Source organism: Pseudochaenichthys georgianus, chromosome 3 (genome assembly GCF_902827115.2).
Source record: "Pseudochaenichthys georgianus chromosome 3, fPseGeo1.2, whole genome shotgun sequence".
Classification (NCBI taxonomy): domain Eukaryota; kingdom Metazoa; phylum Chordata; class Actinopteri; order Perciformes; family Channichthyidae; genus Pseudochaenichthys; species Pseudochaenichthys georgianus.
In genome coordinates, this window is record NC_047505.1 from 2742889 (window position 1) to 2760212 (window position 17324).

The window sequence follows — 17324 nt, forward strand, 5'->3', positions numbered from 1 at the left end:
CACTCTCGACCTTGTTCTGACTTATGGTATTGAAATTGAGCAACTATTAGTCGAACCGCATAATCCTGCTTTATCCGACCATTTCTTAGTAACTTTTGAAGTACTGTTACGAGACTACAAAGCATTAGTCAAAAGCTCTTGCAGCAGAAACCTATCTGTTAGTGCTATAGCCACATTTAAGGAAGAGATTCAACCAATACTTAACTCGATAGCATGTCTGCATGTAGGGGAGGAAACGTATACAAAATGTACACCACCCCAAATTGATCATGTTGTTGATAGTGCTATAGATGCGCTGCGAATAAAATGAGACTCTGTTGCTCCTTTGAAAAAGAAGAAAATAAAACAACATAGATTAGCTCCATGGCATAATGCCGAAACCCGCAAAATAAAGCAAAAGTCTAGACAACTTGAAAGGATATGGCGTTCCACTAAACTTGAAGAATCTCGTTTAATTTGGCATATTACTCTCAATGAATATAAGAAAGCACTGCGTAAAGCGAGAGCAGCCTACTACTCTTCATTAATAGATGAGAATAAGAATAATGCAAGATTTCTTTTCAGCACTGTAGCCAGGCTGACAGAGAGCCACAGCTCGATTGAGCCTTCTATTCCCTTAGCACTCAGTAGTAATGATTTTATGTGCTTTTTTAACGATAAAATTGTTACTCTTAGAAACAAAATTAATGACCTCTTGCCTTTGACCAGTATAGTGTTATCAACAGCTCCCGGAATCGTAAGTTCTAATATTACACTAGATAGGAAACTAGAATGCTTTTCAGCCATAAACCTTGAACAATTACATTCAATGATTCTCTCTTCTAAACCATCAACGTGCATGTTAGACCCAATTCCAACTAAGCTGTTGAAGGAAGTTTTTCCATTAATTAGCACTTCTTTATTCAATATTATGAATATGTCTTTATTATCAGGCTATGTTCCACAATCATTCAAAGTAGCAGTGATAAAACCGCTTCTTAAAAAGCACAACCTCGATCCAGAGGTTTTAGCCAACTATAGACCTATTTCTAATCTTCCGTTCCTCTCAAAAATTCTTGAGAAAGCGGTCGCAAAACAGTTGTGTGATTACTTAAAAAACAATGATTTATTTGAAGATTTTCAGTCTGGCTTTAGAACACATCATAGCACAGAGACAGCTCTGGTTAAAGTCACAAATGATATTCTAATAGCCTCAGACAAGGGACTTGTCTCTATTCTTGTTTTGCTCGATCTTAGTGCTGCATTTGATACTATCGACCATGATATCCTATTGCAAAGACTAGAGCACTTAGTTGGCATACAGGGAACTGCTTTAGGCTGGTTTAGGTCCTATCTATCTGAACGCTCTCAGTTTGTACGTGTTAACGATGAATCTTCCACGCAAACCAAAGTTAGCCATGGAGTGCCACAGGGCTCAGTGCTCGGACCTATTTTGTTCACATTATATATGCTTCCGTTAGGCAATATTATAAGGAATCATTCTGTAAACTTTCATTGTTATGCGGATGATACTCAACTATATTTATCAATCAAGCCTGATGAAATTAATCATCTAAATAAAATTCAAGACTGCCTTAAGGACTTAAAAACGTGGATGACCTTAAACTTTTTGATGTTAAACACGACCAAAACTGAAGTTATTGTACTTGGCCCGAAGAATCTACGAAACAAATTATCTAAAGATATACTAACTATGGATGGCATTAATTTGGCCTCCAGTGAGACTGTAAGGAATCTTGGTGTTATATTTGATCAGGATTTATCCTTTAACGCCCACATAAAATCAATTTCAAGGACCGCCTACTTCCATCTACGTAACATTGCAAAAATCAGGCATATCTTGCCTCAAAACGATGCAGAGAAACTAGTCCATGCATTTGTTACTTCTAGGCTGGATTATTGTAACTCTTTATTATCAGGGAGTACCAAGAAGTCAGTCAAGTCGCTTCAGCTGATTCAAAATGCTGCGGCTCGTGTACTAACCAGAGTTAGGAAAAGGGACCACATTACTCCTGTTCTGGCTGCCTTACACTGGCTCCCTATAGAACACAGGATAGAATTTAAAATTCTTCTTCTCGCCTACAAAGCCCTTAATGGGCAGGCGCCATCTTACCTTAAAGAACTCATTATACCCTACTGTCCTACTAGGGCATTGCGTTCCAAGAATGCAGGGTTGTTGGTTGTTCCTAGAATCTTTAAAAGTACAATGGGAGCCAGAGCCTTTTCTCATCAAGCTCCACATTTGTGGAATCAGCTTCCAGTTTGTGTTCGGGCGGCAGACACCCTATCCGTTTTTAAGAGTGCGCTGAAGACCTTCCTTTTTGATAAAGCTTATAGTTAGGGCTGATTAGATTCAGCCCCTAGTTTTGCTGATATAGGCTTAGTTTGTCGGGGGACATCTTACTTCTTCCTTCTCTCTGTCTGTACCTGTGTCCTCTCATGTTCCCATTAACCCAGCTTCCCCAAATGTCTTTCTTTTTGGTGTCTATATACGCTGGGATCCGGAGTCATGGATGATCCTGCGGTCCTGTGTCCTGGATCGCGAGCGCTGGATCTTGAGTCGTGGCTGTGGTCCTGGATCATAGGTCCTGGATGGATATCCTCGTGGATTCATCTTCCTATTATACACACATGCATTTCCAAACATTTGGACTACCTATGTTGCAAATGTATTATCTTTTCAATTTACACACGGCATCTATTGCACGTCTGTCCGTCCTGGGAGAGGGATCCCTCCTCTGTGGCTCTCCCTGAGGTTTCTCCCATTTTTCCCTTTAAACTGGGTTTTCTTTGGAAGTTTTTCCTTGTACGATGTGAGGGTCTAAGGACAGAGGGTGTCGTATTGTCATACTGATATTCTGTACACACTGTGAAGACCACTGAGACAAATGTAACATTTGTGATATTGGGCTATATAAATAAACATTGATTGATTGATTGATTGATGGATAGTGAACATATATATTTGTTATGTAGGTGTGAAATGTATCTGAGGACACGTGAAGTTTGTGTTACCTTTTCTAAGGACTATGCAGATAACAAAAGTTGCATAGCACTTTAATATGTTTTATACTGAGGTTTATTAACATGCTCCGTCCCTCTCACCTAAATGAATTAGCAGCCTGGGTGTTTGACACGCAGTGTTGATGTTAAAGCTCCGAAACATGTGTTGGGATATAAAACATGATTGCTAACGGCAGGCAGTGATTGGTCAGGGTGAGCAGTTTATTACTTTAGTTCTCTAAATGTCTAACGGCTGAAACTAACGCTGCACCAAATGATTCTGTTCATGTCATAAATAGAAGGTGGGCAGAGCTCTGAGACTCATCCGGCTGTTTGAAGTAAGGGGGGGGTCTCTCAGTGTTCTATCTGGGGACGATTCGATGCTAACAGACCTTTCAAGGGTCTTTTTTTAAAACACAGATAAGAGAATTGGCAAGTGGCTGGAGAGGAGCAGTCAAAACAAGCCCCGGTTCAGAAGTCCTCACCAGACTGTCTGCAAAGTCAAATTGTTTCCAAATCAGATTTCGTAATGACTTTGCTCAGCCGTGTGTCCCGACACCAACACCATGCTGTCTTTAACAGCGTTCTGTATGTGCTATCCAGAGTCTGAGGAGACCTTGCTCTCCTGGACCAGTCGTCATTTAAAACATGCCTCTCCATTAAAGGAAGAGCCCGTGTGCTTCAGAGGACAGCCTTGTGAAGAGCGCTCTATCAGCTGGCACTATCAGCAGGTCCTCCAGCGGACGGAGGCTGATGTCGAACGGTTTTAAAATGGATCCTAAAGACAAGAGGGAACTGAGCGTGCCAAGTGACTCATGTCAAGTGGACATCCTTATCTGTGAAAGACGGGGTGGCTCCCTCTTGCCATGGCTCCACGGCTCTGAAGGCAGCCAGGCAGTGCTGGAGGACAGTCAGACGGAAAGCAGGGTAGCGCAAGGGCCTCAGATATTAGAGTCATTTAAGGCTAAGACATCAGAAGGGTAAGACAGAAGGCAGTGTAGATCATGAGTGTATCCCGGATCAGGTCTCCTGCGAGGTGGATTCAGTTCTGAGTCCAACAGGGTAGAGGTTCAGGAGGAGCAGAGGTCCCATCAAACTGCTCCTTTCAGGCCACCATGACGGAGTGGACCCTGCTCAAACGTCTCCTGGATGCCGTCCACCAGCACTCCACCATGATTGGTCGACTGTGGCTCACGGTCATGGTCATCTTCCGGCTTCTCATCGTTGCCGTGGCGACTGAGGACGTGTACACTGACGAGCAGGAGATGTTCGTGTGCAACACGCTGCAGCCGGGCTGCTCCACCGTCTGCTACGACGCCTTCGCCCCCATCTCACAACCACGCTTCTGGGTCTTCCACATCATCAGTGTGTCCACGCCATCCCTCTGCTTCATCATCTACACCTGGCACAACCTGTCCAAGTTGCCCCGCGCCAGCCAGAGGCAGGGGCCTGCACAAGCCGGGGTCCCAGGGCAGGGGGACCCGGACTTAGGGTGCCGTGGCGGACAGGAAGTGTACGACCGGAGCTGCGACTCCGACAGTTGCTCCATCCGCTCTCATAAGCATCTGGGTCACAGCCTGGCAGATGTGCTGGAGGGCATCAACGTCCAGAGCCTTCAAAGGGAGGGCCCAAACAACACGGGGCCCTTGAGCCATGCCCAAGCGTGCGCCCTCAGAGAGGGGGGTGCGGAGGCTCAAGTGGTCTCTGGAGGAGTTCTGTCCAAATGTTACATCTTCCACGTGTGTTTACGGGCTGTCCTGGAGGTGGGCTTCGTCCTGGCCCAGTGGAAGCTGTTTGGCTTCCAGGTGCCTGTCCACTTCCTGTGTACATCCCCCCCCTGCAGCCAGGCAGTGGACTGCTACGTGTCCAGGCCCACAGAGAAGACCATCTTCTTGCTCTTTATGTTTTGTGTGGGAGTTTTCTGTATAATTCTCAACGTGTTAGAGCTCAACCACCTGGGCTGGAAAAAGATCCGGCAGGCCGTGAAGCTGAGGGAGAGGGGGTCCTGGGGGGTCTGTCCCGGTATGAAGAGAGGCTATGAAACTTTCCCTCCTGACAGCCCCTTTCTCACACCTTCTTTAGGCTTCAGAGACGGGACCAGCACCACCTCTCTGCCCACTTTGGACTTGGTGGTGGGTCACCAGCCTGACTGGACCTGTGCTGTGAACTGTGGCAGGATGAGGGAGGCTGAGGGGGTCAGAGAGACCAGACCGGAACCCCCAAAGAGACAAGATTCTAAGAAAGGGGGGAGGAAGCCAGTGAAGAGCAAGAGGGTGATCAGAGAGTCCAAACAGATGAGTGCCGAGGTCTGGATCTGATCTGAGGACACGGGGAACATGTTGCCGCCTTCACTTCTTTTACAGAGGATCTCACTTTGGAATTTAGAGAACCGAACAAAATGTAAAAGTTTAAAGGATTGGTTCACCCGAAAAACAAAGAAACACATTTCTTTAATTACTTTTTTTTAAAGTAGCTATGCAAACTTAAAGTTGTGATGTTCACAGCATAGAGATGTGGTATATTTCAGTAACATCTTTAAAACATATTTGTTGAGGATATTTCCTGACATGTTTTAACACTTTTATAAAGGCTTTTTCTTTAACACAAAGATGTTAAAATAAAAACCTTCCTAGTCTATATTTTCTAGAACCAGCACATTGCTTTCGAGAATAAATATGGTTCTGGTGGATTATTAGAAATAAACGTTTGGATGCCCACAAAAAACATGAACCAACGAGTTGTGTAACACTAGGTTACGGATAACATAGACGGAGTGGCTAGACTTCTGAGGTCAGATACAGTGTTATCAGGCCCTGCAGTATATCCGCCTTCATGGAGATAATAGGGTTCATGTTTGGTTAAAACTGTTCAAGAGAAGTGTGTTAGTTCAATGTTGTGGTGATTGTTGAGTCTGGACTATGCCATTACACGATTACAGTTCTCTAATGTCTTGTCCACTCTGTGTATCAGTGAGGGTAACTGGGTCGTCCAATGGCCTGCTGGTTAAGACGCGTACTGTGTAACTGCAGGCCGGGGACCCTGTTGAATGTCATACATCTCTCTATCTTTCGGTTCCCGTCTGTAACTCTACTAATACTTTAAAAGTAGGCAAAAATAACAAAAAATGATATGGACTAAATATCAGAAGCAGCTCTCAGTATATTGCAACACAATTCTCCAGAACCAGCAGCTTCAGCATCAGCTAAATTAACACCTCTGTGAATCATTTCCAGCAAAAACTGAACATTAGTCTCTTCATGACACGAAGTTGATTGCAGTTATCTGTTTTTAGCTGCTCCTAGTGTACCAAATATATGCTAACCTGAGTGTATACAGTATGTATAAGAATAAATCAATATGATGTCTTTATGAAGCTGGATTTGTGCCCTGACCTGGGGCCTCAGTTATAACGCTGTGCGTAGGATTCACATGGGAAGGTTGCTTATGTAGTACAAAGCAAAAAAAGGTACAGACATTTTCCGATTCATAAAACATTGCGTACCGGCGAGGGAAGTGCGTACGGCACGTCTATGGAAGAAAACAAGAGACAGAAGTATTTGAATTGTATTAGACACCGAATTTATAGCATTGAAAATAATTACTTTGAAAAAAAAATGTGTGAAATAAAAATGTAAAAATTGAAGTTAAAAAAATTAGAATGTTCAAATTCAGATCCCGAAAATGCAAGTGAAACAAATTCGAATGCACAATTTTGGTGTATAAAATTCGACGGCAAAAATGGCGATGCAGCATCATCCGGGCTACTCAGACAGGATAAGCAATCGAGCCCGAATGCAATCAAACCGACTTCTGGCCTATCAGAGCAAGGCTTTGTCAGTCATGTGATCACAACAACCCGGGAGAAAAATTACAGAGAACAGTGGGGTAAGTAGTCAGTTTGTGCTCTTTATTTTACAAGCAGTGAGGGCTCGACAACATTTGTATCTTACATTAGCTAGCTAAATGAGTGAAGTAGCCTTGTGCCTTGCTGTTAGCAAGCTCCGTAGTTATCATTAATTGAAGTGAATCACAACGTTACCGTGTCCTTTTGCAACCCAGTCTCACGGCATTTCGTGTTCACCAACACGATTTTTAATCTATTGATTCGTGTTCACCAACACGATTTCCCCCTTTTTTCGTGTTGCACAGCACGATTTTAAAAGCAATGTATTTCTACTGGTAATAGGCTTGTTTGAGACGCGCTGCACCTCGCCTCGAAAGTAGACGAGAATAGTCGATCGCAGCCGGGGGAGGTCTCAAAAAGCTCACCTGAAGTCGGACAGCTCAGAGTCGGCTTCGTCTTCTTCTTCTCTCGGTTTTTTGGCGGATTGCAAACAACTTTAAGGTGCATACCGCCACCTCCGGAGTCCGCTTGACTCGGTTTGCATTTATAAAGAATGCACACATGTGTTTAATCGTTAATGTCAGATATGTACTAAGTAAATACATTTGTTCCTGCTCAAGATTAGATTCAACTTTATTGTTATTGCACATATTACAGGTACTGAGACAACGAAATGCAGTTTAGCTTCTAACCAGGTGCAACAAGCAGTAAAGTGAAAAGTAATGTTCACAATCTACAGAATAAAATATATAATGAATTGAATGATGAATAAACAGTGAGGGGTATGTATACACTAGATATCAGCCTGTGAGCAGTATGAATAGTGTGTATGAATATGCTAAGATATATAAAGTATGAAAACAGCAGTGGCGAGCCGTCAGGGCCCTCTAGGCCCTCTGTGAGGGCCTAAGATATTTAAAAAAATTATATTTGAAAACATAAAATAAATAATAACTTGATTTAATTGTATTTCAAATAACATTTCCAAAGAAATAAATCCTTGGAATCTGCCTGTTCAGTTTCAGTTGGAATGTGAAGGGTTAAATGCCGTCTCTGCGAGTCATGTGAAGACAGGAGAGCTTGTTGGTCCCTCTCTACATTCACAGAGGGCCAGCTATAGTAACTCAACGAGAGAGTAATGTCACATGACAGTACAATTGACCAATCATATCTTCCCTCTAAATGGGCGGGCTTTATTTTCGTGGACTTTATGACAAGTTCCGCCCGCTGTGAGGTCTATGCCATGGATGTATAATAAGAACTGGATACAGCGTGGGAGGCGGGGCCTCATTAATTCCTATGAGAGCTGCTCATTAGCGCATGATGATAAAATGGCCCAACTTTTGAGAGAGTGAAACGTCACAGATTACCCGGCATGCCTGAGAAGTACCCGTATGTGCGCTCATAGCGCATGCGCAACTTTAACCAACATGCTCGTTCACATCAAGCACGTCAATTTGCATACACGTAACAGCACCGTGCGTTCATGACAGCATGGTAATGGGTTGTTATTATGCAGTTAGCAGCTAGCGGCTAGCTAGTAATTATGCTAATGTACACATCAATCGTTATGTACTTATATTATGCTGTAACAGGATCTAGTGATATCCAACAGAGCTTCATTTAGCATGAAAGAATTATTGCATGCTAAATGCGTCGGTAATATTAACTTTATTTAATACAACATTTACGGCACAAGATTTACATCATACAGCCCATGTAGTATAACATTTTATACAGTGCAATAAGCTTGTTAGTGCAATAAGAAGCTACAGGAACGTTAATCTACGTCGGTAATATTAACTTTATTTAATACAACATTTACGGAACAAGATTGACATCATACAGCCCATGTAGTATAATATTTTACAAATGATGAATTACAGCAAACATGTGCAATATATCCATTATTACAGCTCCGTGGGCTGGCAGTAAGGCGATATGGTCCGTTGTTATTGTGCATCCGTGGGTAAAGAGAAACTCATGTAGTGCTGAACACGTAACTTGAACGTGCCGGGCAGCGCGGTCCCGTGGGTTAGATGGGCGTTCATAATGCAGAGGGAAATAACTCTCAGAATAACGTTATTAGCACATTTTACAACTTGAGGAACGAATGTTTTTAATAAGGGCTATACAAGTGTTCATACTGGGTTGTTTATTTAGTTTAAAAAAAATTATCCAACGAGTTACAGACCACTCTTTCCCCATGTAAGTCAATGGGAAAAAGTGTTTCTGGGCCCAGCAACCAAACGGAAGTGTAGTACCGCCGTTTGGCCAGCACGAATATTCTCATCAGACTCCGGCGCACTTCCTGGGGGCTTGGTCTATGCCAGTGATGCAGTGACGCGACCTAAAACCCGGAAGTAGGCTGCGCTCGGATTCCCTCGACAGAAGGCAACGGGATCTCTCCATAGGATTTTGGAAAATAGCTGGAAATAAGGTCTGTGTGTTTATCTGTTAGATAAATGCACGTTTTGTTCAGCCGGATAATATCCACATGTCTACCCTACTTTTTTTATTTTCGAATCATAAATCTAATCGATAGATTTATGATCGATAGATTTATGATTAGCATAAGTTCGTTCATGATGGCTCAGGGGGGGTCAGAGGGCCTAGCTATAAAAGTCACGGCTCGCCACTGGAAAACGGTAAGCAGTGCAAGTATAGTATAAAATATATAGATATTAATTTCATGATGATAAACATTGTGGAACAATGATGAAAAATGGGAATGGATGTGGCGACGTAAAACTGACACAAAACAACAACAAACTTTTGCCGAGCCAATTGGAGAGTTTCATCAGCAGCACGGGTAAAAACCACCAATGAGCGCTCAGCTCGAGATACCAGCGAGTCGTTTCCCATCAAGCATTTCGCTTCCGCAGCCCGTGGAGAGGAAATGCGCCGCCTCGCCTCGCTCTCAAGGCAGCGGGCGTCTTTGTCCCGCGAGATTTCAACGTCTCATGTGGGCGAGCCTCCAGAGCAAGTCGGACAAAATGACTAACCATCATGCAACGCACTAGCAAGACGTTGATCGCAACTGCGCAGGTCTCGCTTGTCTCAAACAAGCCTACTGTGTTTCGTGCCTGCAGCACGTATTTTTCTCCGGTCGGGTCGTGGAAGACCGGAAGCTGTGTGGTTCATAAAAACATGTTCTTACTCAATATCAAGCCACAATTATTGCTTTTATTTTAAATCGTATAATTTCGGACTTTTGTTGCCGTCTGTGAGGAAAATAAATGGGGCTCAGAGCCTCAGGATACTGAAATCTGTATTTTTTAAATATTTTTGTCCTTCTAATTTGTTATTCTTTTCAAAATAACACACTGTTATTTACTCACCAATAACACTAAATTATCCTTGCTTTTATTTATTAGTTTAATTCCATAATTTCGTGCTTGGCGTTCGTCAGGAACTGAATTTCAAAATAAAAATAACCGGAAACAGACGTAGGAGTTTAGGATGGCCAAAGACACTACACTACCCATAATCCCCAGCTATCGTTTAGGACTACAGTCCCCGTGATTAATCTTCAAGCTCTGGGATTGGATGTTGGAGTGGCAGTGCGCCAAGGTTACGCAGAGCGTCAAACAGCTGTGTGAAATGGAACGAACCACGCCAGACTATCCAAAACTGGAATCGAACACCCCCCCAGAACTACACATGCTGGCTATTGTGTTTCGCAAAATGTTCTATGGGACGTCTCTACTGAACGTTTTCGTTTTTACCACAATTGGAAGTTGCCAGTATTAAACACATTGGTGTTATCAAATGTAAAACATATAATTAATAAATGGGTGAAAATCGCTTGTGTCCATAATGCGCAGCATTAATATATAGCATTAATATATACCCACATGACAGCTCATTGCTACTTTGTAATTCTACTCCACTACAATTCAGAGGTTAACCTGGTATTTTTACTCCACTACACTTATTTGAGTTACTTTGCAGATTCTGATTAATCATGTGAAATATAAACAACCCTTAAATCAGACTTTAGTTACACCTGAGTAAAATTCAGGTAAGGTGATTGTCAAGTGCCAACAATCAGGAGAGATATTTGATAGTTGGTGCTTGAGAAGACTAAACATGTATCTGCAATTGACATGAATGGAAACGAGTAATAAAGTATATTCATTACTCGTTATTCTCTACTAATAGTTAATTAAAGACTGTATATTATGGCTATTTTGCACATCCCTTTCAAGATTTTCAAAGGTTTATTGACATATCATACACAACTACGGTGTAGTTATGCAATGAATGAAAAACTTGGGTCACAGGTTCCTCAACAGTGCATTACAAGACATCTATCAATATGTGTGTACCTCCACCATTAAACTGTCATATTCTGCACATTTCTTATTCTATCTACATACATAAGAGAATAATGAATGTGTATAATATCAGTTAAAATAAGTGCTTCAACATAGTTAACATTGCAGGAAAGCAATATATTAGACGTTAAGTACTTTGTCAGGCTTAATATTTATCTGTAGATACCCCCAAAGCTTTTTTGTTATTTAAAAGAAAATCTAAAGTATTATTCAATGTTTAAATAAAGGTTAATTCGTTTTTCTGTTTTGCACCTCCTCCTATTAATATCTGTAAACTGTTTTATTGAAGAGATCACTTATAGTATCTTCTAGATTTTTTATATTCTATATTTCTATCATTGACCTTCTACTTTCCCCCTATGAAAGTATGTACTCTTAATATTTTTTTAATCAAATATAACACATAAAAACAATAATTCAATACGTGCTTTAACCACTAGGCGGTGCACACACGGTACACACAGCCTTAATAACTTTGAATTATTAGTGTAGGACACTTATGTATGTACAACATCTGAAGATGTGTAGTTTTATTCATGCATTCACATAATTTTACAGCGTATTGCTATACTATTTCAGACTCAGTATTTACATTCTTATATTCAAAGAAAATCAGTAAAGTCCTTTTCTATCAGCTGTGCACCGTTATGGTGTAAATATAACCTATCTATGAATTATATCAAATGTAAAAGTCAGCCGAATTAGTGTTGATACTGCAAGGAGACGTATTGTGTGAAGAGAAATTGAAGATGTTGTTTAATTGTTGATATATTTATGATCCACGTCAAGTATTCAGTTTCCTTGGCATTTCTTCCAGTTTTTCCAAAGGTCTTCTCATCAGGGCTCTCTAAATAAAGAACTACGGCAGATCTGTAATATGTAATGCAGCCGAACCGTGTTTTACAATGCCGTTATGTGATGACTTTCAAAGAGAAAAGCAAGAACACTCGGAATTAAGTATTATTTTATTCTTTTAAAATGTTTTCCGGATTTCATATCTTATAAACACCAAATCCCAGCATGCATTGCGGCTAAAATATCCAATCAGCGAGCTTAAACCATAGCTGAGGATCTTGGGTAATCGCTCGAAATGCCTATGGCTGCTTCTCAGGTCGACTATTTTCATTTCCTCGCTCCTCGGTCCTCGGTCTCACCAGAAGTTGATTTGCCTGCGCCATCTTGAGTACCGTCCCATGGCTCTTATTTCTGCCGGAGGATCGAGGAGCGAGGAGCGATCGTGGAGGAGCGATAACCGAGGAACCACCAAACCATCCTCCGATGAAATCCTCAGATACTCACCCCGCCCCCTTACTGTGTATCACTCACTGATTGGACGAGGCAGTGCATGCACTGATCTGATGCTTCTTGACATGAGAGCAATACCCCAGCGGAGTGAAGAAAATACATGAACCTCACGGGACGGGAATTGTATTCCTATTGTGCACTCTAATCAATATTAATCAAACTATTGTTCGTTTAAATACATTTTAAGAATGGCGTTTATCTTTTTTGAGAATGACTTCTTATTTTATTTCATGTATTTGGATCTACAACAGATGATACTAATGTTTATGTCAGTAAATGTGCACTAACAGAGGCGGGGGTGTTTGTGGAAATAACGGGGACAGAGCTGCTGCCAGACGAACAGCTGTGCAGTGTCATCACAAACGGACGTCGCTTCACGTGACGCTCCGGAGGAAAGGACGTCCCATTGCTCTTAAAACTCATTTCCCTGCTTCTCGTGGTTTCCTTGCGTCCCTCCATGCTTCCCTGGTGGGAGGGACTAAACGCAGGGAAACGACGCAAGTGAGGGAAGCAAGGATTTCATTTAATCGACCTGAGAAGCAGCCTCAGTCTGTTTCCGGTTATTTTTATTTTGAAATTCAGTTCCTGACGGACGCCAAAAAAGCCAGAGATTATGGAATTAAACCAATAAATACAAGCAAGGATAATTGTGTGTTATTGGTGAGTAAATAACAGTGTGTTATTTTGAAAAGAATAACAAATTAGAAGGAAAAACAGATTTAAAAAATACAGATTTCAGTATCCTGAGGCTCTGAGCCCCATTTATTTTCCACACAGACAGCAACAAAAGTCCGAAATTATACGATTTAAAATAAAAGCAATAACTGTGGCTTGATATTGAGTAAGAACATGTTTTTATGAACCACACAGCTTCCAGTCTCCCACGACCCGACCGGAGAAAAAGACGTGCTGCAGGGACGAAACACATTACCAGTAGAAATACATTGCTTTTAAAATCGTGCTGTGCAACACGGAAAAATCGTGTTGGTGAACACGAATCAATAGATTAAAAATCGTGTTCGGTGAACACGAAATGCCATGAGACTGGGTTGCCTTTTGTGTGTGTGTGTGTGTGTGTGTGTGTGTGGGGGGGGGGGGTGACGGTTTGCAAAGTAACGTAACGATCACTTCGGTTAGATAAGTCAAGTAGACCATGCTACACTATACAAATACTCTCTTACAAAAGCCCTGCATTTAAACATGTTAATGTTACTTTAGTAAAAGTATGCTAGTATAATTAGGAAAGTGTTGTTAAAGTATTTAAAGTAGACACAAGTTATACTATTATATTATATCATTTGTTTTATTGTTATTACCGATGCAAGAGTTGACTTAACTGTTGTAGTTGGAGCTCATTTTGAGCTAACTAATGATTACTTTCATAATGGTTTAATGTGCTGACTATTTTCTACATTAATAGATGAAGGTCTGGTTTGTTCAAACTCTCAAAATAGTAGGACATGCTGTCATAATTACCCAGAGTCCGAAGTGACACCTTTACAATGTTAAAGCTGTTAGATAAATGTAGAGAGGTAAAAACTAAAGTATTCAAGATAGTGTAGTGGAAAAGAGATAATGTTTTAAAAACATGTTAATAAAACAAAATCTCTTGTTTTGGACTGACGGTAATGATTCAAGAAATAGTAGATAAATACACACACACACATCAATCTTTGTGCATTTGTTGAGGATGGAACACAACAAATGGTGCTCTTACCTGTGATGCCTCCTCCACACATTATAACCAGACTGTATCATTCAAACTACAAGTAACAGTTCTAGCTACTTGACTTTAGACAAACAATTCAAAAGACAAAAACACAATTTATTGAAAGACCAATCTTTATTTTACGGTGCCTCTCCTTTTGTTTGTATTATTAAACCCTGTCAATCTAAAAAACTGAGCAACTCAACAGTTAACTTTATATTTCTTATTGTCCAAAGCAACTATTACACTATTTGTTCCCCTCTCATATTCACAGGATGGATGATTAGAGACTTTGGGGGAGACCTCAGCTTTATGAACGTCCTGTCTGTTGGTTTGGCCGGAGAGGGCTGAGGGTCTTTCCCTGCGAGGAGGACCAGGCCTGAGGGAGGAAGACCAGGCCTGAGGGAGGAGGACCAGACCTGATGGAGGAGGACCAGGCCTGAGAGAGGAGGACCAGGCCTGATGGAGGAGGACCAGGCCTGAGGGAGGAGGACCAGGCCTGAGGGAGGAGGACCAGACCTGATGGAGGAGGACCAGGCCTGAGGGAGGAGGACCTGCACCAGCTGCACCTACAGAACTTAGCCCATGCTGGGCATAGCTGTTACCACCTGCACAGGCCTAGCTTGTCAATTAACATATTAACATTTAGTGTAACTTATGTATATTATTTCGTTTATATTTAAAAAAAATTGTGATGGTTCATGCTTGATAACTTTTAGTTCACATTTCAATAAATTGTATTTGCACTCCTTTTGTCCGTTATTCTTACTGAAAATGTTAGATTACACATTCACATCCGACTGAAGATTGGCACCATTTATTTGTGACCTTGCAAACTCTGCGGTACAAGGCACAAGTATTGTGAAGCTCATAAAGTGAGGCAAATGCATTTGATCAGCTGACTTTTTTTTTTTGCCAAACTTTATAGGCCTGACAATAATCACAGTTTCTGATGTGCAACATAAAACACAAAACAACACAAAAATCAAGTTCCTGTTAGACTACAAAACTAGTCAGTGTGCTGGGGCCTCATTTATAACGCCGTGCGTAGGATTCACGTGGGAAGGTTGCTTACGTAGTAGAAATCCAAAAAATAGGTACAGACATTTTCCAACATTTTTCGATTCACAAAACATTGCGTGCCGGCGAGGAAAGTGCGTACGGCACGTCCTACGCCGGTTTCCCTTTATAAATCACAATCAACTCGAAATGCAGTGCAGCTTTTGCGGGCTTCACGTAACGCCCATATTTGCCTATAAATAGTCAAAGAAACGCCCCGTATTAATATTCATTCAGACTGACTGCAGGAAGAAGATCACAGGAAATGACGACAGAACAGCTAAAAAAGACATCTCACACCGTGTCAGATTTTGGTTCTTTTGGGGAGGTCGAGATAAATCATATTGTTTGGTTTTGAGCAGCGCATATTAAGACCAAAACTCATGTACAACAACTTCCTTACTTGCAATAAATAAGCACTAATTTGAGGGTTATCGAGGAAAAACTCTCAACTAATGGCTTAGTACTTGTAGAATACGGTCATGTAGAATAAGGCATTAATAAGTGTTTTATAATGACTAATAAAGGGCCAATATACTGCTAATATGCATGTTAATTAACAAGTTGATGGTTATTTTGTGTACCTTAATATAAAGTGTTACCACAAATTGACAACAATCCTTAGAAACTGTGAAAAACAATACTTCTCTGAAAAATTTGAAAATGCCATAGGAGATATGAAAACCACTTGGAAGGTAATAAATAGCATAATTAAGAAGAAAAGAACTGACAACAGAAATTAATTCAAGAAATTCCAAACCGAAGGAAACAAAAACTGCAACCAACAGAGTATGTTCCTGAACCCAATTACAGGAAATGAACTGCTTGATATTGTTAATACTCAACACAGTAAACAGTCCAAAGATTATTTAGGACTTAGTCTGAATATTGTTAAACAAGTCGCACCAAACATTGTAGCCCCCCTAGTAAATATATGCAATAAATCGTTCCAACAAGGTATTTTTCCCAATGAAATGAAAATCGCGAAGGTGATTCCGATTTTCAAATCTGGTGATAAATCAAGTTTGAATAATTATAGACCCATTTCTTTACGACCACAATTCTCAAAAATCCTGGAAAAACTCTTTAACAACCGTCTGGAGTCATTCCTCAGCAAATTCAATATACTATGCCCCAGCCAATATGGATTTCAGAAGAATCACTCTACTTCTTCAGCAGTAATTGAACTGGTTGAAGAAATTACCAACAACATTGAGAAGAAAAGGATTACAGCTGGTATATTCATGGACCTTAAAAAGGCTTTTGATACTGTGAACCATACTGCTACACACATTAGAACATTATGGCATAAGGGGTCAAGCCAAAGAATGGGTCAAGAGTTATCTGATAAATAGGCTACAATATGTGGACATAGACGAGGCCAAATCAAACAATCTTCCTATAACATGTGGAGTCCCTCAAGGATCCATTTTAGGTCCAAAACTGTTCCTGATTTATATTGATGACATTATCAACACCTCCGACATGTTAAAATTCATTTTGTTTGCCGATGATACCACCATTCTCTGCTCCCATCATAATCTTGGTGATCTTGTTAAAATTGTTAATACAGAATTAGAAATACTATGTAACTGGTTTGCAGTTAATAAATTATCCTTTAATGTGGCCAAAACAAATGACATGTTATTCAACACGAAGTCTGAGAGTAGAAATGACTGTATTATACGGATTTGCAATACTGAGATAGAGAAAGTTGGTGCATGTACATTTTTAGGACTCATTGTTGATGAAAAACTCAACTGGAAGCACCATATAAATGATGTACAAACTAAACTGTCAAAAACAATAGGTATTTTGTATCGTACTAAGAACATTCTCGAGGAAAGAATACTCAGAACTCTTTATAACAGTCTATTTCTCCCTTACCTTTATTACTGCTCCGAAATATGGGGAAACACGTACGCAACAAATCTACAAAAAATTACGAATAGTCTGTGGTGTTGGTAAATATGAACACACAACTCCCATATTTAAAAAAACTCAATCTATTCAAATGTGTTGATATAGTTAAGCTTAAAACAGTACTGATTATGCACAACATTTT

The 17324-nt window shown here is 40.7% G+C and overlaps 1 protein-coding gene across 1 annotated transcript; it reads left to right on the top strand.

The window, feature by feature from the left end:
- The first annotated feature begins 4118 nt into the window (after positions 1–4118).
- gjd6 (gap junction protein delta 6) lies at positions 4119–5424 on the top strand. Its single transcript, XM_034079420.1, has one exon. It carries the CDS (start codon positions 4119–4121, stop codon positions 5319–5321), a length of 1203 nt encoding a protein of 400 aa, XP_033935311.1. The 3' UTR covers positions 5322–5424.
- Positions 5425–17324: the final 11900 nt, after the last annotated feature.